The sequence below is a fragment of the Triplophysa dalaica genome, chromosome 13 (assembly GCF_015846415.1).
Source record: "Triplophysa dalaica isolate WHDGS20190420 chromosome 13, ASM1584641v1, whole genome shotgun sequence".
NCBI classification, from domain to species: Eukaryota; Metazoa; Chordata; class Actinopteri; order Cypriniformes; family Nemacheilidae; genus Triplophysa; species Triplophysa dalaica.
Genome location: NC_079554.1, coordinates 22,793,579 through 22,821,078, shown reverse-complemented (window position 1 = coordinate 22,821,078; position 27,500 = coordinate 22,793,579). Strand labels below are relative to the sequence as shown.

Genomic DNA, 27,500 nt, shown 5'->3' with positions numbered 1-27,500 from the left:
CAGGTACTCTCTTGTGCATGTTGCCATATGAAGATTATGAGTATTGACATTTCTAGAACGAAAGAACTGTATTTGGACATTGCTGGAACGACATAGTGATTTACTAAAGGAGCCATTTGCCAAATAAATATTTTTATATGTTAAACACAAGTCTGACCAAAAATGGTCATTTCATCACGTGTGATTACAGTCTTTTACAGTCGGTTGAATTCTTCTGTAAATAAATCAGTCATATACACACAGTCATATCTTATGCCTTACATGCTATAAATTTATATGTTAAGTTTTAGGCATGTCAAGTACAACGCACATTCAAGTATGAGACAAAACACCTAAGTTTCCATTTAAAACAGCTGAATTCACTACACACATGCTGCTTCCGAAATCGCATACTTCCTTACTACTAAGTAGGTGAAAATGAGTATGAATGAGTATGAGTCATGAATCATATGTCTGAAACCTCAGTATGTAAAACCATTAGTCGAGAGATATCCGGATGGTGTACTCCTGGAGATTCATGAGTGTGGATTGGATGGACACTTTTCTGTCCCATGATGCCACGAGAGCTGAGCAACGCTCATATGTGAAAAGTAAATCAAATAAATATAGCGGAAAACTTTAAGGCAGACGACTGTTTCTAATGTGAGAGCCAATATAATAATTTCTCGAAACTGTAATTTAATTACAGAAAAACAATAAATTACTTTACTTATTCAAGGGAAAAGTAATTAAATGAAAGAAATTATTACTGAGTAACTAGTTACACCCAACACTGCAAATGAACATGGTATAAGCGTGATAATCCACAGCTCGATGCACAACGTGGACGCCTAAACGGGCTAATCTCTGCTTCACGTCCAGTTGTTTTTGGCCTCCACGGCTTGCTGTGGATTATCCCTTAGGCCTTTTATAGTTCTATTGTATATATCCACTAACATGACACGAGTAAGATATTTGAGTGAAGCTTGTAAAAAAGCATCCAGGTCACATTTTAGTCCAAAATCCGAATTAAAGTCTGTTTTTAGCCTTTGGTTCGATTGACTTGACATCATTATTTGTGTCAGTTAGTGATGATAATACTCATGTGATTGTGTGTCAGAATGATGTGATGTGTTTATTTCTTTAACTGAGATGTTCAGAGTTATTGATCTACGGGCGTCCGGCGCATGTGACACTGATCGCCCGGCGCTCCAGCCGCTTCGCAGGGACTCGTTTTCTGAAGAGAGGAGCAAACTGTGAGGTAGAGACGCTTGTGTGATGTGTGTTTATCTGTGTTGTGTGGATTCAGCTGTGATGATGTCATGTTGATTCGCTCTGAAGCTGACGGCTGTTAAAACTGTTCAGAGATCATCTGCTGTGCTGGAGCTCAAACCACTGAAGATACAGAACATAGATTACAATTCAATCATGTTGAAAAAGCGTTTATGACTGAATTCACATTTTCATATTTAACTTGAAGAGATTCTGACCCTCTCATTCTCTGGATTGAAAATCTGGCATGTTGCAAACTTGCAAACTTGAGACGTGTGTTTAATAGCTGACCTCTGAACCCTCTGCTGATGTATATGTGTGATGTGTTTTAGGGCGATGTGGCGAACGAGGTTGAAACGGAGCAGATTATCCACGATTCCTCCATCACGTCCTTCACGTCAGGTCGTTTCTCGTCTTGTGTTCAGGTGCGAGGGTCTGTTCCTCTCCACTGGTCTCAGGACATCTCCACCATGATGCCCAAACCTCCCATACGCTGTAAGAGAAACCCTCCCGTACACTCGTGAAGAACACCAAACCTGTGATGCCGTCTTGTGCTGTATGTTCTTTACATGGACAAATGTCAAACGTATTGTTTGTGGTCTTTTTTTTGTCTTTCTGATTGTGTCAGTAAAGACGCTCTCGTGTACTGAAGCTTCTGAACGTCTCGCTGTTGCTTCAGATTTCATTTCAGCATCTCTAATCTGGATCACAGTGACATGTCATATTCACAGCGGCTCACACCCCAGATAACACACCTCAGAGACAGCATGTGTGTTTGCGTGCATGAGACTGTGTGTTTGTGTGTGTCCGTGCGTACGCATGTGTGTGTGTGTGTGTGTTTGTGTTTGTTTCCGGAGGTGAACGCAGCTCAAAGAAGGATATTGTTGCTCTATAGTTCAGTCTCAGATGTTTCTCCTAAAATTGCTCAAGAGAAATAAAAAAAGAATCAAATGAGATTGTAATGTGTTAACAGAGTCTGGAGGTGTAATTAGGTGAAAGAGGTGAAATCGTCTGGATTTGAGTCAATGTGATGAGAAATATTTGAGTTGATGTTGAGATCTTCAATCATTTTGATTGCAGACGAGACAAATCTGAGCTCTGATAGACACGTTTGTCTTTAAACATGTTGAAGGTCATGTGGCTGTAATAACACAATTTAGATTTTGAGGCGATTTTTTTCCTTTAAAGAGATCTCAAGACTGTGTTATTAGAATTAAAGTGAGTGTTGAGGACAAAGTTAGGGTGTGATTTGCAAACAAAAGATTTGAGGTTTAGTGAGAGCGACTCGAGCTGAAGCTCATGGATTCTGTGGTGCAGCGGCTCTTCATTATGTCATTTAATGACCTGATGCTGTTGAGATCTTCACCTCACACACAGACTGAATGAAGAAAGGTTTCTCATGTAATCAGGTCACTCTCATGTGGGGGGAAAACGGTGGCGACACAAAAGACTGCCATTGATTTCCTTCAGTCCCAGAAACACTTGTGCTGTTACACAAGACTCGTCCTGCTCTTATTGATCCTCCATCACATGAGACCAGATGATTGTAATGAGGACAGATTTTCATCTGAAGGTCTATAGAGAGAACACTTTGAATATGTTTTGTGTGGTGTTAATGAAGTTGTGTGACTGTGAAAGGGAGATTTGTGTGTAAGAATTAACCTTGTTCTCATAACCCACTTCTGGAGGTCTTTTCATGTCGTTACAGGGTTGTGCAAGAGATTCTGTGACTCATGCGTGTGTGTGTGTGTGTGTGTGATTCCTGTAGCTCAGTGGTTAGACGGGCGTTAGCAACACCAAGGTCATGGGTTCCATCCCAGGATTACACACACGCAGAAACAATTGTATAGTATAATGCAATATAAGTCACTTTGGACAAAAGCTTCTGCCAAATGCATAAATGTAATGTGTGTGTGTGTGTGGCGAGCGTGTGTGTGTGTCATATCTCGATAAATGAGGACCGAGGCAAAAAAAAACATATCATCACAATATTTATTGAAATGAAGCTATCAGTTAAATTCAGCTTTTTGTCAATGAATCCGGCTTAAAATATGAGTGAATGAAGGTCGAGAGAGAGAGAGAGAGAGAGAGAGATAGTTTGTGGGCGGGACTATCTGTATGTCAGCCAATGGGAGATGAAGGGCGTGTTTGGGAAACTGTTTTGATCATTTTTGTGCGCTTGTTTGGTCAATAATCACTTTTGAGTAAATGAGTTGCTTCATTTCATTTCATTTCATCTCTTTTAGTTTAGTTGTGATCTTGTGTTTTTATGGATTAAAGGGGTCATATGACAAGGCTAAAATGAATATTATGGTTTGTTTTAGATGTAATGTAATACGATTTAAGGTTGAAAAACGCTGTATTTTCTACACATGTGCATGTTTGTGTGTCCTCTCTGGATTTTTGACAAAGGTCTGAAAAGCGAGGTGTGCTCTGATTGGTCAGTTCACCAGTGTGTAGTGATTGGTGGAATACTGCAAGCGTGTGAGGGAAATGTAACTCCTCTGACCATATTTGGAAGATCATGTGGGGGTGTGGTTACACAAGGTGTTTCAGGCAGGTCTGGGTGAGGATTCACATTTAGGCCGTGATCACACTTGACTTCATTTTTTTAAGCTGCCAGTGTTTGTTTTACATTATAATTCTATGGAGTAAACCGTGTTTTCCAAAACCTTCTTCTGCAGCTCCGAGCGACTTTTCAAGATGAATAAAAGTTCAACTTTTCTGAAGAAAAGGGTCATGTCAAGCTTCTTTTTTGACAGCTGACATTTGACAAGTGAGTAGCGAGACCTGTCGTTTCCATAACAACATGCGAGGAAGGCGATTGGTCAAGCAGGATCCTTCTCTAAAAAATAAAATGGCGACCGAAGCGCTGCTTTTAACATATTTTTATATGAAATAGTTTGTTTTTCAACTTTAATAACTTTTGATTGCATTTCTAGTGAGGAATTAGTACTGAAGTTTAAAAATACGTTGGTCTCTGTTTATAAACCAAATAGACCTCTGTGTGCTGAGCTTCCTTCAGGCACAAACGCTGCCAGCTTTTCTTTTTACTAAAAAGCGCTCGTCAACTTTTTCTTGCCAAAATAGACGTCAAATATGTTCATGGCCATAGAATGACTCTTTTGTTCCAACACTATCATATTTGCAATTTTACATGTCAAATACATGCATGGACATTTTATGACCCACCAAAGACACAGAAAAACACGTGATTGCTTCATATGACCCCTATAATGTAGATCATAAAGAGCAAGAACACATTCACATGTTGATCACACAGAGTTTGTGTAAAGTCATGTTAACATGTTCCGTGTTTGTGTATGTTTGTGTGTGTGTGTGTGTTTCAGTGGATCAGGCTGACCCGTACTCTCATGTGGCCGGTCTTCACTTTGATCAGATGCTTCAGAGGTTTGGATCACCCGTCATTATTCTCAACCTGGTGAAGGTCAGTCAACAGCACTTTCAAACGCTCTTCATGAAGTCATGTGACTTATGTTTGGCATCAGAATATAATAACTGCACCTCTGTCTTCTGATGTACGACTGGAAGAAGAAATCGTTCATGTCATGAAGTTCACAAGTTATTTCACTTATTTGATGTGACGTCTTTTCAAGTGATAAATGAACAATTCAATTTGATGGGCAATGAAGTGTTTAAATATCTTTATACCATGGTCTGTTTGAATACTGGATTCTGATTGGCTGAAAGATGTGCATTAAATGCCTTTAACACAAGGGTAGCTCCAGTCAGTTAGATAACATTTTAAAATGAACTGATAAAATAACCGTCATATTCACCTGCTTGATCTAAAATGTCACTGTAAACATCAATAAAAGATGTAACTTGGCAAATGACCATGGTATAAACTGAATAAACCACAGATAGCCGTGCGCTAAAGGATTTTAATGCACTTTGCGGCGGCTTGTGTTAGGTGGTTCCAGGCCTCCACAACGTGCATTAAAACCGCACGGCCAGCTGTGGATTTTCCCTTATTTATACATCAGTGTGATGGTGTCCACACACACTGAAACTTCTGCTGCTTTTATTAGCGCTCATAACTCGAAAGACAACTTGTGTTAAATACTGCATCAACTGTCAAGATGTATTAACAACATAAAGAAATATCGTCAGAAAAGCTGCACACACACACACACACACACATGATGTCTGGACTTCAGTCCAAATGATCTCTCACGTTGGTTATCACGGGGAAAACAGAACAAAAGATCTAAATCTCAACAGCTGGAACACACACACACACAAATATTTGCTGTCAAAAGTAGAGATAAAAGGAGATGTGGTACTGTTGCGGTTTCTCTGTGTGTGTGTGTGTGTGTGTGTGTGTGTGTGTGTGTGTGTGTGTGTTTGTGTACACGTGTGAAGAGCACATGGTCCGACACACTAAAGGATGGTGTGGAGTTGATTGAGCGGCGTGTAATTGACTTCGTTTAGGTCATTAGGGCTCTTTTGTCACAGAGCTTTTATCTGGACACACACACACACACATACACACACACACACATACACACACACATAGGTTCCTGGACTCATTCACAGGAGTGTGTGTGTGTGTGTGTGTGTGTTAGTGTGTGCTTGCTTTTTTCTTGTGACTTTTCTTTAAAGAGTATTTGTGTGAAAATGTGTGTTGCAATGAATGTGTGTTGTGCCTAAGATATTTGTGTGTTTCCCTCTGGTTGTGAGTGTGTGTCGAAACACAAAAGCGCTGTTGGCGGGAGGCAGAGAGCATTGTGGGTAACAGGACGCCGCTTAGACACCTTGAAAAAGGTTTCTAGAAATGTTCAAGCTGTATAATGTGTGAGTCAAGTGTGTGTGTGTGTTTGTGTGTGTGTGGGATGATCACGTGTGTTTGACGTGTGACTCATATGTTTCTCTGAGGATGAATTCAGACACTTTCTCTCCTCATGATGCTGTACTGTACATTTCATACTCGCATCAAATGAAAAGGACCTGAACAACTCCACGTGTCATTGTGTCATTTCTGAGAGATGTGTGTGTAAAGTGTTACACAGGTGTGTGGTGTTATAGTTGTCGTATAGTAGCAGTGAAAGTGTGTGTGTGTGGATAATTGTTTGGTTTGGGAAAAGTCTAAATATAACGTGCTTGAGAGAAGTCAGTCAAAGTCATCTTTAATTGTGTTTCTTTTGTGTTTGATCTTTTTCTCTCCGTCAACACACCAGTGCATTTAGTCAGAGGACATACAGTGTCATCATGTGTGTAGTATTATCACAATATCAATAATCACACTAAATCACAATAAAGCATATGAGAACAAATTAACTAAATGTGTGTCATTGTCATATAGAATAACAAAACAACACATGTTTAGTATCTCTTACACGTTGTCTATCAGTGTTTTGTTTACTTTTCTTGTGACGGTATAAACAACAAGAGAGCACTTTATTCTGACCTCTAACTTCATTTAAACTTTCTATTTAATATAGTTTCAGATTTCTATTTAAGAAACTGTTATGTTGGCAGGATTATTTTTTCATCTCTAAAATAAATGCTAATATTTAAGCAAACATTGAAACGTTCAGATCTGCGAGCGATTCTCTAAACATCAGACCGGTGGTGTCAGGGGCGGACTGGCCATCTGGCGCTCCGGGCGTTTTCACGGTGGGCCGCTATCAGTTGGGGCTGGAACGGACAGGCACTCAGACGGACATCTCAGAAATGCGAATGTATGCATGCCAACCACCCCCCCTCGACAGATTTAACCATGCAAACACCCCCCCGTCGACAGATATGGCGCAGGGCGGATGTGGGCCAAAAATGTCAGGGCTGATTTTTCTTCACGGTCCAATATTAATCTGATCGGTCCTTCACAGACATACGCACTACACACTTGATTGTGGTTGTTTATTAACACGTGTCGTGTGATGTTTTATGTCAGAAACGAGAGAAGAGAAGACATGAGAAGATCTTGAGCGATGAGCTTTATCCCACTATCACAAACCTAAATCAGTTTCTTCCTCCGGAGCACAGCATCGAGTACATTGCCTGGGACATGGCCCGCTACACAAAGAGGTGTGTGTGTTTGTGTGTGGTTGAACATGATGTCTGTTGTGGAACTGAAGGTTTATTTCTCTGTGTCTTCAGTAAACTGTGTAATGTTTTGGATCGGTTGAGTATGATCGCAGAGAATGTGGTGAAGCGGACGGGTTTCTTTGTCAATCGACCGGACTTCTACTGTCATACCTTACGACCGGATGAAAGGTAAACGCTCACACTTCATATGTTCATAAGAATCACTTGCTTGCTTGTGTATTTACTGTCAATGCAAATCCCGTTAGGTGGATTTAAATTCACATTGTGATGAGTGTTCTGACGTCTCTTGTGTCTCACTCTTTTCTTTCTGCTGGTGAAGAATCAATCATTCAAACTTGTAGCTTTCCTGTAGCACAGTGGTAAGAGCATTGTGTTAACAACGCAAGGTTGTGGGTTCGATCCCAGGAGATTGCAAATACCTATGTAAAATGTATAGGATAAAGCAATGTAAGTCGCTTTGGATAAAAGCGTCTGCCAAATGCCTAAATGTAAATGTAGATTTCATGAGAATAACTCATTGAAGAGAATAGAGCAGCGTGCAGGTGTGCTGTCAGAAGTGCTCATGAGAAGGTTTTAGGCCTGACGTCTGACTCATGGCTGAACTAAATTGCAGCACTTTTCTTGTTTTTCTGCTCTTGTTGTTGTGAAATCTCTGATGGTTTTTACTCTGTTGTGATGTTTCCACATGACAGAAGGTTCAGAGGTGAACGTTTAGAGAAAATATGGAGAAGTGTTGTGTGAAGATTCTCTTTGTGTGCAGGTGGGGAGATCTCGGAGGGATTGTGACAGCGAACGGCAGGTTACAGGTAAACTACAGCGTCAACATTACATTACAGCAAAGATCTTTATGTCCCTGAGAAATGAACAATGACAAATCTTATTTTTTAATGAAATTTTGCAGCGTTGATTGTAAATAGTATATCGACATTCTCTTTTTCAAATTCATGTGTCCTCATAATCTTCAATTCAATCTGAAAATACACTTTCTTCCTGTAATGACTATCCATCTTAAATGACGTAATGTAGACTGCTGGGGCGGAGCATTTGTTAACTCCTCCCCTTCAGCTGTCAGCTGCTGCCAGTTCCATTTCAAAACGCAACGCCTGTTTTTAAAGCGTCCAATTGAATTACTTAAAAAGATGAAAGCCACACCCACTATTTTTCTCATTCGAAATTCAATTTCATTTGGACATGCGTCAATATACAGAAGTAAAAAACAATGCCAACTTCAGGTTCACAAGGACTTTAATATGAACAAGATGCATCACTGCCATTGAAATGAATGTGGAAATAAAATAAAAAATAAAAACAAATTCTCGAAATGTTACGAGAATAAAGTCGAAATGTTACGAGAATAAAGTCGAAATGTTACGAGAATAAAGTCGAAATGTTACGAGAATAAAGTCGAAATGTTACGAGAATAAAGTCGAAATGTTACGAGAATAAAGTCGAAATGTTACGAGAATAAAGTCGAAATGTTACGAGAATAAAGTCGAAATGTTACGAGAATAAAGTCGAAATGTTACGAGAATAAAGTCGAAATGTTACGAGAATAAAGTCGAAATGTTACGAGAATAAAGTCGAAATGTTACGAGAATAAAGTCGAAATGTTACGAGAATAAAGTCGAAATGTTACGAGAATAAAGTCGAAATGTTACGAGAATAAAGTCGAAATGTTACGAGAATAAAGTCGAAATGTTACGAGAATAAAGTCGAAATGTTACGAGAATAAAGTCGAAATATTACGAGAATAAAGTCTAAATGTTACGAGATTAAAGTCTAAATGTTACGAGAATAAACTTGTCGTAAAATGTATTTTGTTTACGTGAATGTTGTATTTTAAGAGTTTAAATTATGTCTAAGCACGTCATATGAACCAATGAATTAGTTCTTAGTTCTCCGGAAGCCTTGCAAACACCATCAGTCATTTTTAAAACCTCTTTAGTTCACATTTGTCCATTTTTATAAATCCTTAAGGATTGTGGCTTTTATAAACTTGATGCAACCAGATTTTTGTACATTAGGTAATCAAGCATTGTTCTAATATTTCAATGTTTGTATTCTATTTCAATATTTCAATGTTTGCTTCAGTTTATCATTTGAATCCATGATAATCCATGATTAACCGCCATCCGCGCAACACTAGCGTATTGGCAATAATTAATCACATATTTAAAAAACTACAATACTAATTCATCACAACAAATGCAATCTAAAGTTATTGAAAGTGAAAATTAAACTTACATTTATACAAAACTATCCTCCAATAGGAGTTTCGGCCGGCATTTTATATTTTCGAGCTTGAGCCTTCTCGACCAATCTTTTTTTTCACATGTTGTTAAAGAAATGACAGGTCATCGGTTAGCTTTGAAAAAAGTGCTTGACAATTACCGCTTTTACACTAGCGGCTTCAAAAAAGCAGTTTAAACACCACACTGCCGTCTGATATCATAACATTTGACGTGTCCATATTTGTGATATTTATAAATGAAAGCACAAGAAGTGTGTGTTCATGTTTGTGTGTGTCGTTGTGTTGTTCAGACGGGCGTTTTGAGGACGAACTGTGTGGATTGTCTGGACCGAACCAACACAGCCCAGTTCATGGTGGGCAAATGTGCTCTGGCGTATCAGCTGTACGCTCTTGGCCTGATAGACAGACCCAAACTTCAGTTTGATACAGACTGTGTCAGGTAGCTGATGTTTGTGTGTGTGTTGTGATGAGGTCATGGGATGGTTGAATGTGAAGATGCTGATATGTTTTATGTTTGTAGATTGTTTGAGGAGTTATACGAGGACCATGGAGACACACTGTCTTTACAGTACGGAGGATCACAGCTCGTCCATCGAGTGAAGACGTATCGTAAGATCGCACCATGGACGCAACACTCCAAAGACATCATGCAGACGCTCTCACGTTACTATAGCAACGCCTTCTCAGGTAACCAATCAAACACTTCCTTAGGTTTTGAAGCTTCTTGTTCTTTCCTTAGTATTTTTGGGCAGAAATAAAGAAAGCGATGTCCTGAGCAGACGTTTTTACAATGATCCTCAGGTTTCATTAAACCGTCACATTATGATGATGAATGAAGCACCTGCACATCAGGAAGAAATCATCTGTGACTGTGTGAAACTTCTCTTCTGTCCGGCTGTACTAGACCTCCATCTTACAGCAATGTGTGCGTTACGTAATAATGTGTTAATGAATCACGTTTACAAGAGCTGTGGAACCAGAGAGAGACATGTGCGAGCCATTATCTCGTCCCCCCACAATCTCTCTCTCTCTCATGAATTATTCAGATTTGCCTTTGTGCTGCTGGGTGTCTTTGTGTGAATGCTGATTATTACACACGGCCGGTACTCATGATGGATGACCGTTAAACTCTTTTATCGTATGTTGAGTTGGGTTGCGCAGTGTACCGGTGCGGTAGCATCGCGATGCTAAAGCTTAAAAATTCCTGCGATGCCGCTTTGTTTTAAACGGGTAAAGCCACGGTCAGATTTAACTTTGAGCATGCGAAGATCGTTCGGACGGTGGTACGAAAATGGGCGGGGGTACCAAGAGGTCACGCTGTGAAGTTTGGATGTTCTATTGGTCTCACACACTCACGTGACTTGAATTCTCAGGTCAGAGTACACCAAACTTGAACTTTGTTACGCTGCGAAATATTGTTGGAATATCTTGAGTAACTAATGTTGCATATGCGCATTAACACTTTCATCTGTCTTTTTGCTGTGTTTCTCTGCTAAATGAATCCGTGAGATCGGACGAGATGGCGATTCAATGAGACACTTGCTTAGTTCTTGAATGAATCAGCAGTTGGTTGAATGATTCACTGACACAAAAAATTGCTGCCACCTACTGGCCGTTTTAGTCAAATTTCAAGTTAGCCTTACTGAGTGTTCTCACCAGACATGACTTGCGCCAATAAATCACGCTATTCGTGCATAGTTGGATGCTTGAACATTTTGAGTTTACTCGCTTCATTCGCGCGTGGAATTGCGAAATGCGGAACCAAAACGTGGAAACGTGAAATGGCTGACATGGATTATGTTGAGAGGTTAGGTGTGCTTTATGTGCAATGGAAGGCTGAAAAATGAAGTAGACTCGTTCTGCTCATTCTTAGTATCGTACAGCGATGATGACTTGAGGTTGTTTCGGATTTCTGCCTCCGCTCGATCATCGACGTCTATCGTGTCTTTGACATTGACTTAACATGTAAATCACGTGCACTTGACCCTTCATTGGTGTCTGGTGGGAACGCACCATTACACTTTCCTTTAGAAGCGTTTTTTTTTTTTTTGTCGCACATTGATTGGATAAGTTCCAATGTTAAAAAAATGTGTTTAGTAGTTACTACATTAAACCTTTTAAAACTTACTAGACACGTGTTTTTAAGTATTACCACAGAAAATACTTCAGTATACTACAGTACAATATTTGGTCAAATCTATCCAATTACTACATTTAATACCACAAATATCATAGAGTGCAGTATAATACAGTTCACTAAATACAACATGTTTCATTTAGATCTGTGTATTAGGTCTATTTTGTAGATTTTAATGATGACGTGAAACAGCATGGTAGTAATACCTTTTGCTTTGGCATCGTGATATTTCATAAGGTATAGTATGGTAAGATATGTTTATGTTACCGCGAAAACCCTAATAGTGACTCATATGATTGGGACTCATTCTTGGGTTGAATGTGGAGGTTTTCTCAGTGAAGTCTTCATGTTTATCTCTGTCCAGTGTCTAACAGCTGTTGTTTGCTTTGGGTCGCTCATCATTACTCGACCTGATTTGGCTCTTTTATTTGTGTGTTTCTATGGTTATATCTCTTCTCTGTGTGCCATGGCAACAAACTCTCATCTCTGTGGTGCAAGCGTCTGTCAGCAGCTCCATCCTCTCATGAACCTTCAGTTCATCATTTGTGGCTTATGATCAGGATCACACTTGTTATCTGTTATTTCAGGGCCATTCCAGCGTTATGGACGTGACATAAAAGCTCTCGGGAATGTATTTGAAACCAATATATTAAACTATCTTTTTCATACTTTTACTTAACCTAAAGGGTCGAAACATCAGAAGTAGATCAGTCTATGAACAAGTTTTCTATTTTAAACAAGGCAAATAAACATGCATATGGATGTGACAGAAAATGGACACGGTTTTTGGGAGACGACAAATTAGGGCTGCACGATTATTAATCGGGATACCACTAAATCCTTTTGTACTCCAGCTGGCTAGGATATGCAATGTGTCAATATTTTTTTTAATGTGTTGCTTATCCATAAAGCACGGCTCTGGGATCAGTAGGAAATGCTACTTGATCTAAATGCAGTTTGAGTTTGAGTCGCTTATAATGTGCATTGGAACAAGTAAAACCTGCCAAACATCATCATTATAAATATACTTTATTATCTTAAAAATATCTGATGAGGCTTGAGTAACAGTGATAAAAAGATGTCAATAGGACTTTCCTAGATTCTAGAATGTGTTATGGTCTTCTACTGCTGTCCGTATTTAGAGTTTTCCGCACGAGAGCGCCCTCAAAAGCTCTGCATAAATCCTTTATTGTCGGTTTATCGTGACAGCTCTAATAAATGTTTTTTTGGATTTCTAGTGAAGGAATTAAAATGGACAAACCTGAAGCAATAATACCCAACAAATGAAGAAGAGATGCCTTTTATAGACGATATAATACTTTACTTTCACCCATTTTCATGGATCCATTTATGAGGAATATGAACCGACAATCCTGAAAATGGCACGTTGTTAACGATGAAAAATTGTGCACTAATAATTAAACAAATGCTGTAGAACTTTGGTATCTGAAGCACCATGTTGATATCTGTGCTGTTAATAGTTAAACCTTTGCTTTAAACTTTTCACCACTTTTCAAAGAGCTGTCCTTCAGTGCTTGTGTTCTCAGACGCAGCCAGTGTTCGTCAGTGTTGGTTGTTAATGGATCTGTGAGCTGATGATGGTTTTAGGATCCGAGTGAAATCAGATCTAACTGAGGTGATTTCTGTTATTGCTCTTTACTTTATTGTCTGCGGTGGTACATTTCAATAAAGATGTTATTACCATACGGTCCCCAGCCGCACACATGATACCACCTGCAGATAGGCTGCGTTCACCGCTGACGTTGGGTTCAATGATCTGGGGACAGTTTTGTGCCTTTGTTTCAATATAGACGGCGTCATTTAGCGGATGTGTTTTATAATATTGAGGGATTATTTATTGAGAATTGCTCCCTGTACTAAAGTGTTACGGAATATTCAGTGTAGCGTGTGTTTGAATGTTGACTCCTGCGAGGCGTGTGTTGGTTGTCATGACGACAGGATGGATTCACACAACAGTTCAGTATACAGAAGGACAGGTGTCGTTCAGGTCAGATGATGTCATCATGCCAAAGTTGAACTCCTGCAGATTAAATACTGTATGAAGTCCTTAACGTGGTGAAGATGGTGAGTTGTGTAATAGAACTGAGAGCCCAGCGTTCATGATTTCAATGGCTGTTCTGTTAAAGGGGTCATATGACACGACTGAAACAAATATTCTGGTTTGTTTTAGATGTATTGTAATGTGTAAACAGGATTTAAGGTATAAAACGCTGTATTTTCCACACACGTGCATGTTTGTATCTCCTCTTTGTATTTTTAACAAACCTCATGGCTATGAAAAGTGAGGTGTGCTGTGATTGGTCGGTTCACCAGTGTGTAGTGATTGGTGGAATATTGCAAGCGTGTGAGGGAAATGTAACGCCTCTGACCATATTTGGAACATCAGGTTCCTCTTCGATTGTACTGACAGGTACACCACCTTACTTGTGTCTACATTTGTGTGGTCTCAGTCACATCAGACCACTAACTTGACGTAGATGTGTGGGGGTGGGATTACACCAGGCGTTTTAGGCTGGTCTAGCTGAGCATTCGCTTTTATATAGAATGACTCTTTTGTTCACACACTTTCATTTCTGCAATTTCACATGTCTAATACATGCATGGACAACTTATAACATGCCAAAGACACAGAAAAACATGTGTTTGTGCCATATGACCCCTTTATTATCAGACCGACGGCTTGTCCACACCGGTACGATAATCGCGTGCGTTTATTGTCAACGTTTAAAGCTGCGGTCAGACTTGACTTTGAGCATTCGAAGATCATTCCGACGGTGGTATGAAAATGGGTAGGCACGATTCCTCCATTTTTACATTTCTGTACCGACAGGTCACGCTGTGGCAGATTGATCTTCAATTGGTCTCTTGCATTCACGTGATGAATTCGCAGGTCAGAGTTCACCATACTTCAACTTTGGTACGTAGCGAAATGCAAAATATCGTTGAACAGGCTTGCGTTTCCGGTCTGCTGCATTCACATGCGTATGAATGAAAGTCTATTGAGGGAAAAGTCAAGTGTGACCGCGGCTTAACGCCTCGTGACTAAACAAAGGCCGCCAATGTGAGTGTGTATCAGATTTGAGAGTGCAAAGCACCAGATGTAGAAGCATCATTTTTTTTAAACACCTCAGGCTCTTTTTTTATTATTTGAGATTGGTGCTTTTGTTCACGTGCTTAAGCTGCAGAAGTTACAGTAAAACACCACTTGGTGGCGCTCAAGCTCAAAACGGTCTTGCTGAGCTCACATTGACGAAGAGGAAGCAAGATGAATTCTTCTTCTGAGTGGCAAGCGAGTGTCAGAAGCATAAAGTTGCGCAGCGCCATCTTGTGTAGCGGAGTATTTCTGTTTTCATTATGCGGCATCGATGTTAGGAAGTGATTTTGCACATTCGCTCTGATCATTGGAAGTAAAAATCGCTTGGGAACATTGAAAAGCATGTGCGATTATCGTCCCGGTGTGAACAAGCTTTGATATCTGTATGTCGGTCTGTGTAACCAGACTCATGTTCAGAGGTTTGTGTTTGTGTTGTGACTGTGTTTCTAAACACATGACAAGAATCATCAGAACATCACATCAGATCAGATCAGTCTGTCTGAGCTGAAGTCCTGTCAGGACTGTCTGTTTATTGTTAAGAAAGATCTGATATCACAGACATCAGAAGAACAACACAACCACCTTCAATGAACTCTTTTTCTCACAAACACATAATCTTAAATGATTCCTTTATGTTGAGAAGTGATTGAATATGTCGGCGAAATACATGAAACCCAATACAATGATCATGTTTGATGGATCGTGAGCTCTCTCTTGTGTTCCTTCATGTTTGTGAGTGATGGGAAGCTGAATGTCTGTCTCTCTTTTCCACACAATCACACATTCAGACACTTTTGAGTTACAACATGAGAGCAGATGAGTTTTATAGCTAGAAATGTTTTAAACATCAGCGTTTTACTTTCGGTCTAAGGTAAGAAACGACATTCAAACGTCACAAACAGGCAACTTGGTTTAATCATTTGTAAATATAATGTCATATATGTTATTAAAATACATTTATATTTCATTTGTCAAAAAAACTGTCTAAATGATTTGCTTCACCGGGTTGCCGTGTGTTATCAGTTTATCAGTAGAGAGGTTGTTATCTGGGAATAATGAACCTGCAAATGTCACGACTGGCCAATCAGAATGGAGCATTCCAACGAGCCGTGTCATAAGATGTTTCATCAGCGTTTATAGATGTGATATTGATTCATTTACGAGTGTTTGACTTTATTAATGGACTGCTGAGCATTCATCTTTCTGTCTGGTTCTGTCCTTGTGTGTTTTATTTCGAGCATCTCTCATCATGTGCTTCAGTCTGGTGAAATCATGATTCACAGGAGATCTCGTGCTGTTTTCTGAAGAAACTCTCTGTACCAGACTCAGCTCTTTAATCAAACTCTCAAATGACTTTTAGATGATTATCATATCACAGCGCTCGCGTTATCTGGGTCATGAACGGGTCAAGGTCACCTCAGGAGATAGGGATGTTTTTAAAGACCCAGTGCCATATTTTTTTACCAATGCTAGTAAGGGATACATTAAAGGATTTTAATTTGCACGAAGATCATCCCGACGTGAAGTATTTTAAAATCCTTTAATGCACGGCTAGCTGTGGATTATCCTGCTTACCCTGTGGTTATTTGATTTTTCCAAATATCTTTCTCTGTGTTCATCAGAATTCTGTTTTATGTATGGTATGAAATGACATGAGGCTGAGTGAATGATGACAGAATTTTCATTTTTGGGTGAACAGTCCCATTAAACACCTTATGGAAATAAATCATTTGATGTGCTTGTCACAAACTTTCAAAGCAAATTTCACGACATATTTCAGTCAGTTCTGTCACAGATATTGGTGCATTTTTACAAGCACATGAGCTTAGTTTCTGGTATATTCCTACCATACACACCATTGAGAAATATACACGCTCACCTTTTTGTGACCCTAAATCACTTTGTTTAATGACAAGTGTTTAAATGCAGTCCAATGTGAATGTCCCGTAACAAATCAATGAACTCTTGTAGCTGACTCTGCATTCATGTCTTTACTTTAGTCATATAATTCTCAATAATGTACTGTGAGAAACTCAAATAAATACATGTCTGTATAGTCGCTGATGTTTATATGATATTATGACATTATGATGCTCAAATCTGTTTTTCAGCTCTGGATCAGTTTTTAATGCTCTTCCTCTGTTTTCTCTGAATTCAGCTTTGGCATGATGAAATGATGCTGAATGTTCCAGTACACAGAGATAAATACAAATAAATAAAGTCTTTCTCTGTCTCTCTCTCTCTCTCTCTCTCTCTCTCTCTCTCTCAGATGCAGACAGACAGGATTCTATCAATCTGTTCCTGCAGGTGTTCCAGCCGTCTGAAAGTAAACCTCACCTCTGGGAACTGCCCACAGATTTCTATCTTCACCACAGTGATACCATGATTTTACCCCAGCACAGACACAGGTCTCTCTCACTTCTCTCTCGCTCTCAGTGTTTGCTCCCTGTGTTCTCAGTGGACTTTAAAGCACACGTTCGACGCAATCCCATTTTTCACCCTTTGGTTAGTGTGTAATGTTGCTGTTAGATCATAAATAATATCTGCAAAATGATAAAGCTCAAAGTTCAGTGCCAAGCGAGATATTGTCTTTAACAGAATTTACCTTTCAAGGACTACAGAACGGGTGGATCGGACTACAGCCCTCTACTTCCTGGGTACATGATGTCACCCTTCTGAGTGCTTTTAATAACTCCGCCCATGGGAATATCCCTAAAAAGGGGCGGGGTCTTCCTCAGAGAAAGAGTCGCTGGAGTAGTGTTTGGTTATCAGAGATTGTAAACATTTGACTGAGCTACACACTAAACTACTTTCACTTTCATCACAGTCCTACAGATTGTCATAAGGTGTCGTCTGGTGTCATTTCCCTCGCAATAGTAGAAAAAACGTGATATCTAACAAAGATTGACTTTTGCACGTGCACTATCAGACCTCTGTTACACTTCGATGGATCCGCATGTTTTTAACTGATGAAGTGAAGTTGACGCCATTGTTACTGTTTAATGCTAAAAGTTAAACTAGAAACATGAACATCATGAAAATTGTTAAACACCCAAAAACACAATTAAAGCTTCGAAAACAGAAAAAAACGGGACCTTTAAGAGAATAAGAGGTTGAGTTGAGAGATGAGCGTCAGGTGACGTGTGACCCACTTGACTTCACGCGCTCCTCACATGGTTCTCTAAAACTCTTTTGTGATGTCACTTCACCTGCTGATGTTCTGATGGTCAGTTTGAGAAAGAAAACGTCCAGTGACGCTTCCACTATTATCACACAAACACAAATCAATCTGCGCCCATTTATAAGGAAATTATACCATCAAATACTGTTAAACTTTTGTGTTTGCACTTTCTATTTAAACTGAATAATGTGTGTGTGTGTGTGTGTGTGTCTGTGTGTTGTACATAAACTGCCACAAGAGTCATTTCACTTCAATATCAAGAGTAAGAAATTGTGGATTTTTTTTTCATGAGAACAAATGACTGAATGTTGTGCATTACTTTTTCTTTGTGGTTTACTGTGGTACAGTGATGATGTGTTATAGTGTTGTGTAGTGTTTGTGACCATGTTGTGTTTTTCTCTCAGTTACACACACTGGTGGTCTGCTGATGTTCTGATGTTTCTTCCGTTACCATCGGATGAAGGTAACACACACACCGCACAGATACACACTCAAAGACACACACACACACAGAGACACATTCAGACACACACACAGAGACAAACACTTTTGCACACACAGACAGACGCACATGCACACAGACACACAGACACACACAACCAGAAACACACATAAACACTTACGCACATAGACACACACACAGAGACACACACACACATGCACACAGACACACACACAGAGACACACACACACATGCACACAGAGACACACACAGACACATGCACACAGACACACACACAGAGACACACACACACATGCACACACAGACACACACACACATGCACACAGACACACACACAGAGACACACACACACATGCACGCAGACACACACACAGAGACACACACACACATGCACACAGACACACACACAGAGACACACACACACATGCACACAGACACACACACACACATGCACACAGAGACACACACAGACACATGCACACAGACACACACACATAGACACACACACACATGCACACAGACACACACACACATGCACACAGACACACACACAGAGACACACACACACATGCACACAGACACACACACACACATGCACACAGACACACACACAGACACATGCACACAGACACACACACAGAGACACACACACACATGCACACAGAGACACACACACACATGCACACAGACACACACACACATGCACACAGACACACACACAGAGACACACACACACATGCACACAGACACACACACACATGCACACAGACACACACACAGAGACACACACACACATGCACACAGACACACACACTCAAACCATTGAACTTTGTTGTCACAGTATATTGTTGTTGTGTGTTTCAGGTCAGAATGAGGAGAACAGTAAGAAGGTGTCTGTGAGACGTGTGAACAGATTTGATGAGAGCATCGACATTTACAGCGAGTTCTTCAGTCCCTATGAGCTCACATCATTGGACGACATGTTCAGCATCACCATGACCAACTCCGCAAGGTCAGCACACGCTTCACCACACATGAGGACAGAAACACACGTGTGTGACCGTAGATGGATGAATGTTTCTCATCATTGTGTGTTTGTTCAGGGAGTTCATGCCTAAGACCGTTGGGCTTGACCCGAGTCCATTCACTGTTCGCAAACCAGACGAGAGCGCAAAGTCAGTGCTGGGGTGAGTGTGTGAGATCATGTGACTTACCAAACACCACCAACACACACACTTTACTGTCATTTACCTTAAAACAACACACAATATCACTTCAGCGCTGGTGTGTGAATATTGACTCCCGAGCAGCACCTGTGTGATGTTTTCTGTGTTCACATGTGTGTTAATATCATGAATATATTGAAATATGATTCTGTTTCGTTCAGGCCTGTATGATGTGAAACACTCTTTCTTCTCTATCTTCATCTGATGAGACAGTCGCACAACTTGTGTTTGTCTGAGGAGAGTCTGATGTCTCTCTGTCTGGTTGTTGTCCAGTAACAAGTCTAGTAAAGAGGAGACGGTGTTACAGAGAAAGACGGCGGCCAGCGCTCCACCTCCACCCAGTGAAGAGCAGATCTCCAGCAGTTCTGAAGATGAGTCTGAGGAAGATCGTGAAGATGACAACACCACCTCTCAACGCTCCACACCCATCAGACTGTCTGACCCCAGCGACAGCGTCCGGACACACGAGGTACATCAACTCTTTAAAATCCAGCTGACCCTCTCTCTTTTCTCTCTCTCTCTCTCTCTCTCTCTCTCTCTCTCTCTCTCTCTCCCTCTCCCCGTCTCTCTCTCCCCCCTCTCTCTCTCTCTCTCTCCCCCCCCCCCTCTCTGTCTCTGTCTCTCTCCCTCTCCCCGTCTCTCTCTCCCCCCTCTCTCTCTCTCTCTCTCCCCCCCCCCCTCTCTGTCTCCCCCTCTCTCTCTCTCAAGATTCAAGATTCAAAGGAGCTCTCTCTCTCTCTCTCTCTCTCTCTCTCTCTGTCTGTCTCTGTCTCTCTCTCTCAAGATTCAAAGGAGCTTTATTGTCATGATAAAAGAAAATGTACATTGCCAAAGCACAAGATTAAATATAAACATGCAGAAATACAGATTAAGATCAAAAATAAGATAGAATAAAATTAAAAGTCTATAAGTAAAAATCTATATATATACACATCTCAATATAAACAGAAAAACAGTTTTAATTAAAGTTCTCAATGAGGGTGATAGTGTCAGTTTGTGTGTGTTGTCCTGTCAGTGTTGTGTTGTGTTGTGCTGCTTGTTCTTTGGTCGTGGCAGGACTTGACATATCTTGCAGCAGGTTTGAGCTTCTTGACTTTTCTCCCAGTATGTATGAGATCTTGTCCTTTTGTTGAAACTGGTCAAAGTCTTTGTGTAAGTTTGTAAACTGGGGGAAGAATGTTTCTCTGATGTGTGTGTAGTTGGGACAGGAGAGGAGAAAGTGCAGCTCTGTTTCCACTTGATTGTGTGTGCAGTGTGGACACAGTCGCTCTTCTCTCGGTGTCCATGTGTGTCTGTGTCTGCCCGTCTCTACAGTGAGCTGGTGATCACTGAGTCTGTACATGCTCAACACTTTTCTTAGTTTAGGGTCTGATACGCTTGTGAGCTATTCTGACACTTTATATTCTCTCTTTAGTGACAGATAGCATTCCACTTTACTTTACTGAGCTGTTGCTTCTGTCCAGTGTTTGACATATTTCTCTTTTTGTCTTTTCATCATTTGGTTTAGTCTGGCTGGGGTTTGGGGTTGGCTCGGTCATGTTTCTCTCTCTTGGTTTGTAATCTCTTGTATGTGGCCGTGTGTGCCCTTGGTGAACAATACTTTCTCATCTGATCTTGATGATGTTCTGACTGTGATGATGACGATATAATCCAAGCTTTGACCCGAGAAAACATTTTTCAGTGCGTTATCCCACAATCCTCTGGGGTGATACAATATAGTCACAAAGGCTGTGTCTGAAATGTCATACAGTGACAGTATGCTCTGAATGTGAATCAGGTTCTACTATCGGCTGTTAAAACACTACGTTCTATATAGTAAGAGTGGGAGCAGTATGAATACATTTTTCATACTTAATGGTCATGTGACCCGTATGCTCTTTGACCTCTGACATCTTAACAACACACTCACAGTGTGAGATTCCACACTCATGAATCTCACCAGTAGTACACCATTCAGATATTTCTCGCCTACTGGTCTTTGCATATTGAGATTTCAGACATATGATTCATGACTCATTCATTCTCACACACTATGTAGTATGGAAGAAGGTGATTTCAGACGCAGACCATGTCTTATGGACACTGAGTGATGTCTTTTACATGCATTGTGCACAGACTGAGAACCCAAATGCACTGGACTAAATAACCATGACACGTGTGATGTACAGTATGAGTGTTTGACTGAAGGTTTCTCTCGTGTTGCCATGACAACAAGGCCACTTGGATATATTTACCTTGATTGACACTGAAGGAAAAACCGACGAGTGGAAGAAAAGTGATTTAAGAGATGAATGAATGATTAATGAAGGAAGTGTTTTGTGAATGACATGAATACATGAATCTTCTCGTCTCGTCTCATGATAGGATGTAATGTCATGACAGGAATCTCCACACTTCTTTCATTGTGGTGCTGTAGCGTGTGTTTGTGTTTCACATGTGATGTCGGAGCCGCCGGCACGTGTTGTGAAGTCTCTGGTACGCTGGGATAAACTCAGTGGCTCATATGTGATGAAATATTCAAAGGTGATATTCATCAGCCGCTGTAGTGTAATTACAGTCGCTCCGGCCGCTCACATCTGCTTGACACATTACTCACATCCACAGTTTGACGGATATGTGAGGAGGAAAAGCCAAAATGAGACTTGAGGAGTAAAACACGGAGTTTAAGGACATTCTGCAAACTTACATAACACACCAGAGGGAAATCCTGCTCGTCTGATAACCTCCACATCAAGAGTCCTTCAGTTCTGGGTTTTTCAAGCTTCAAGCTAAACTAGATTTTTTGTCCTTATTGTCTATACTGTACATTCACTCAACATGTGACCTTTGACCTGTCAGGATCCGCCGCAGCGTCTGACACCGGTGAGAGAGACTTATGGACTGAATCTGTCGGCGTTTCCTCCGGATGATGACGTCATTGTATATCGCAGGTCAGAAGATTACTGTGTAATATATTCAATATTGGAAATGACATCACAATTATAAGTCTTTAAAACTTTAAAAATCTGTGCTTTAATGTATAATTCTCACATTTGTACACTTTGGTCAGTTAATAAGAATAATTTATGTAGTTATTTATGATTTATTTGAATGAATTAAAAGAGTGGTTTCATGTCTATCTTTGAATCACTGAACTGATCAAGGTTGATGTATGATATAGAAAGTCATGAGTAATGAGTCATTAAATACTTTCTGGAGAGAGTCATTTGTACAGTAATCTCATGACACTATTGAATATGTAATTAGTAACTAGTAATGGATTACTTTTCAGAGTAACTCACCCAACACTGCTCAGATGTTAAATTTACATTTAGTCCCTTAGCAGACGCTTTTATCCAAAGCCACTTACAAGTTGTGTAAACAATGGAAGCAGTTGGGTCAACCATTAGGACATCAAAAATGTTGATCAAACTTGATTCTTCGTATAATTCTTGTTTTTGATTTGCGTGGTTCATCACTCTCTGTTAGAAAGTCGATGTTTGTTTCCATAAATAATAAATGAAAAGTAATAATAATATGATTTATAAGTGGCTGCAGTTTTTTTGTGTTATACTGCCTATAAGAAATGAATTAAAGATTAAAAGCTGTTCACGTGAAGACGCCTTCAAACACTAGACGACATCATCACACATGATCTCACAATCCTGATGGAGCGTCACATGTATGTGCTTACCCAGAATACATTGGATTGAGGGGTTTTAAAAAGCACAGTGTATGTTTCTATATCAGAGAGTCAGACGGTTGTGTTTGTGACGTCATTGTTATAGTTGAGATGACTGTAGGCATCCTTCATGACGGACGCGTGTTTCAAGTGTGAGAAGTCACGTGTGACCCGTTCAAGACCATCAGACGACTTTCTCGTGATGCTGATTTTATACCTGAAGTGATTCTCCAAAAACACCGAACCATGGTGTGTATGCACTGAACTTAAGTCATCAAAAAAGTGTGTGTGTGTTTATAGATTCGCTCATCTGGGTCAGAATCAGCACAAGGTGGAGAGACATCAGGACAGCAAGAAATCAGAGCGCATCATCAACCTGTGAGTCACACACACACACACACACACACACTCTCTCTCAGCAGGTGTGTGTTTCCTATGTTTACGCAACACATGTTCATGTTTCACACTGGATTGTCATTAGTGATGGAAACTCGCAGTGTTTCATCTTCATGAATGCTGTGTTCACATTAACACCTCATTGGCTCCAGAAGGTGTAAAGCAGTCGTGGGCGGAGCCTGTCAGAGAGTTTGTTTGTTTGTTTGTTCGCAGTTGTCATGTAGTGTGTGTTTGTGTGTGTTTGTTTGTTTGTGAGTGTGTGTTTGTGTGTGATTTTAGAATAAAGAAATGTCAACTGACTTTGAGCATCATTGTACTGAGAACCACACACATACACACTCTCACACACTCTCATACACACACACACTCACTCACTCACACACACACACACCTCACACACTCAAACACATATAGATTCTGGTGATGTAGTACTTCCTGTCTCTGTGTGTGTCTGAGATGAGATTTAGGTTTGTAACTTCCTCAGGAAACAGGAAGTGTCATATCTCTTCACATGGAGACGGAGACTCTGGCTTGATAATTAGATGGAGAAAGAGAGAGAGATAGAGAGAGAGAAATAAAGCAGGTGTTTGGTGATATTTGATATGTTGTGGTGATGTTGTGTGTGTGTGTGTTGTGTTGTTGTGTTTATGTAACCGTAACACTCCGCACCGCTCTCAGCGGGTCAGTCTGGCATGGGAGTCGGGCTCTAGCGAGGTGTCTAAAGACCGCAGTCTCTAGTGTCTGTCGCTAGAGCGTCCTTGAGGCCGGGGACTGAGGTTTACTTACTGCACAGCACTTCACTAGCTTGCCTCCGTTACATTTGGTGTATAAACTGAAGTTCAGTTTTTAAAATAATTTAAGAAAGTTTTGCAAAAGCACATGTGCAAAGTGGATTGAATCAAGAGTGAAGAGAATAACGGCTGTAATCAAAAACAACAAAACATTTAAAAGATTTATTTTTGTGGGTTTTTTTGTGTTCATTTGGTCCTTGATAAGCTTCTGATGAAATGAAAACAGATTTTACTAGTGAACTGAAAGACATTTTCTTACTGTGTTAGATATGATAGTAAGAATGAGTTCTGATAGTTAACTGTGAACTGTGAATCTAGAGTTTTACACACAACTGTCTAAACGTGTCTAATTTACATTTAATGAGTGAAATAAAGAATCTATAAGAGTGTTTGATGAGTCCGCTTTCATTTAGAAGAGCAGAACATGACACATACAAGAGAAACTTTAACTTTGTGATTTTTCAAAGTTTATTTGGTCTCAATGAAGGTTTGTGAGAAAATGAGATAAAGTTTTGCTTCTCTCACATTTAAACCTCTTCTGTCATTTATGTGCTGCGTTTACTTCTGATCACTGAGAGTTGAAAACTGTGTTTGTTTTGAATGGCAGAGTTCCCGTGTCGTCTTTCTCATCAGCCAGTGTTTATGAGGTCTCCGCTCCAGACGTGGATGCTCGGAGTCGAGACGTTTTTCAGTCGCATGTGGAGATGGGCCGTGGTTGGGTCAGAACGCTGTGTCAGGAGGACGTCCTCATGTATCGTGAATACATCAGAAACAGATACATGTGAACCATCACTGTCCTCCTTTTTAATTTACTTTTTCTATTTCACTTGTTTTCTGTAAGCAACTAAAAGAAATCGTGCTGAAATATTATTGTCTGAGAATTGTATGTCTGAGTTCCCCCATCATGCACTGCTGCTCACAAATGTTTTAATGATTTTCCATAACCTATTCATCTTTTTAAAAATCTTAAGTAGACTGAAGGTATATGTAAAAGAGACTTTTATTATGTACGGTAAGTTTTGATTTGAATGACATGTGGTGGTTATAACACATGAGAAATGCAGTTTCATTTATGATGTAATGTTCTGATACTAATCAAATAAAACCCTCAAACAGACTTCAATGATGTTTGCTTGACAGCTACTGTAGATCAACAACTTTAAACTCAAAAACACTTTCAAGTGATGATGATCTTACACAAAAAAAGACATTTCATGACAAGATGTTATGTGTGTGTGTGTGTGTTCTCTACTGCAGCAGAGCAGGTTTCGAACAACAGAAACCATCATCACATGAAGAAACTTTGAGAAACTGAACATCAGGTCACTAAACTTCAGAAGGATGTTCAGAATGAGCTGAAATAAAGAGAGTCGTACACGGACGTCTCAGTGCAGTTATATGAAATAAAATTCTTTAGACATGTTTTATAGCTGGAGAAATGCATGGAAACACCTGACACTGTGTGTGTATGTAAACCACATCAGATCAGATAGTGTGTGTGTGTGTGTGTGTTAAACCTTTGGGTTTAATAACTGGTTGACCCTCCTTTGGCAGCAATAACCTCAACCAAACGTTTCCTATAGTTGCAGATCAGACCTGCACAACGGTCAGGAGAAATTTTGGACCATTCCTCTTTACAAAAGTGTTTCAGTTCAGCAATATTCTTGGGATGTCTGGTGTGAATCGCTCTCTTGAGGTCATGTCACATCATCTCAATCGGGTTGAGGTCAGGACTCTGACTGGGCCACTCCAGAAGGCGTATTTTCTTCTGTTGAAGCCATTCTGTTGTTGATTTACTTCTATGCTTTGGGTCGTTGTCCTGTTGCATCGTCCATCCTCTGTTAAGCTTCAGTTGGCGGACAGATGGTCTGAAGTTTTCCTGCAAAATGTCTTGATAAACTTTGGAATTCATTTTTCCATCGATGACAGTAATCCGTCCAGGGCCTGAGGCAGCAAAGCAGCCCCAAACCATGATGCCCCCTCCACCATATTTCACAGTTGGGATGAGGTTTTGATGTTGGTGTGCTGTGCCTTTTGTTCTCCACACATAGCGTTGTGTGTTCTTTCCAAACAACTCAATTTTGGTCTTCATCTGTCCACAGAATGTTTTGCCAGTAGTGCTGTTGAACATCCAGGTGCTCTTTTGCAAACTTCAAAAGTGCTGCAATGTTTTTTTTGGACAGCAGTGGCTTCCTCCGTGGTGTCCTCCCATGAAGTCCATTCTTGTTTAATGTTTTCCTTATTGTAGATTTGTCAACAAAAATGTTAGCATGTGCCAGAGATTTCTGTAAGTGTTTAGCTGACACTCTAGGATTCTTCTTCACCTCATTGAGCATTCTGCGCTGTGCTCTTGCAGTCATCTTTACAGGACGACCACGCCTAGGGAGTGTAGCAACAGTGCTGAACTTTCTCCATTTGTAAACAATCTGTCTTACTGTGGACACATGGACATCAAGGCTTTTAGATATGGTTTTGTAGCTCTTTCCAGCTTTATGTAAGTCAACAATTCTTGATCGTAGGTCTTCTGAGAGCTCTTTTGTGCGAGGCATGGTTCACATCAGACAACGCTTCTTCACAACAGCAAACTCAAAACTGGTGTGTGTTTTTTATTGGACAGGCCAGCTTTAATCAACACATACAATCTCATCACATTGACTGGACCCCAGGTTGGCTGACTCCTGGCTCCAATTAGCTCTTGGAGAAGTCATTAGTTTAGGGTTTCACATACTTTATCCACCCTGCACTATGAATGTTTACATGTTGTGTTCAATAAAAACATGAAAACGTATAATGATTGTGCGGTATTAGTTTAAGCAGACTGTGTTTCTCTATTGTCTCTCTCTCTCCCACTCACTCTCCCTTACTCTCTCTATCACTCACTCACTCTCTCACACTCCCTCTCTCTTAATATATATATATATCACTCACTATCTCTCTCTCCCACTCACTCTCTCTA

The 27,500-nt window shown here is 40.2% G+C and overlaps 1 protein-coding gene across 1 annotated transcript in view; it reads left to right on the top strand.

The window, feature by feature from the left end:
• The window catches only part of fig4a (FIG4 phosphoinositide 5-phosphatase a), a 33,377-nt gene extending 7,716 nt beyond the window's left edge, over positions 1-25,661 (top strand). The window contains exons 9-24 of the mRNA XM_056764509.1: positions 1,140-1,240; positions 1,584-1,746; positions 4,602-4,699; positions 7,169-7,302; positions 7,375-7,491; positions 8,084-8,129; positions 9,865-10,013; positions 10,095-10,261; positions 17,096-17,234; positions 18,412-18,470; positions 19,335-19,482; positions 19,574-19,657; positions 19,970-20,165; positions 22,535-22,626; positions 23,658-23,735; positions 25,152-25,661. Coding sequence (XP_056620487.1) covers positions 1,140-1,240; positions 1,584-1,746; positions 4,602-4,699; positions 7,169-7,302; positions 7,375-7,491; positions 8,084-8,129; positions 9,865-10,013; positions 10,095-10,261; positions 17,096-17,234; positions 18,412-18,470; positions 19,335-19,482; positions 19,574-19,657; positions 19,970-20,165; positions 22,535-22,626; positions 23,658-23,735; positions 25,152-25,329 — 1,949 coding nt within the window. The 3' untranslated portion in view covers positions 25,330-25,661. The remainder of the gene's footprint in view (positions 1-1,139; positions 1,241-1,583; positions 1,747-4,601; positions 4,700-7,168; positions 7,303-7,374; positions 7,492-8,083; positions 8,130-9,864; positions 10,014-10,094; positions 10,262-17,095; positions 17,235-18,411; positions 18,471-19,334; positions 19,483-19,573; positions 19,658-19,969; positions 20,166-22,534; positions 22,627-23,657; positions 23,736-25,151) is intronic.
• Positions 25,662-27,500: the final 1,839 nt, after the last annotated feature.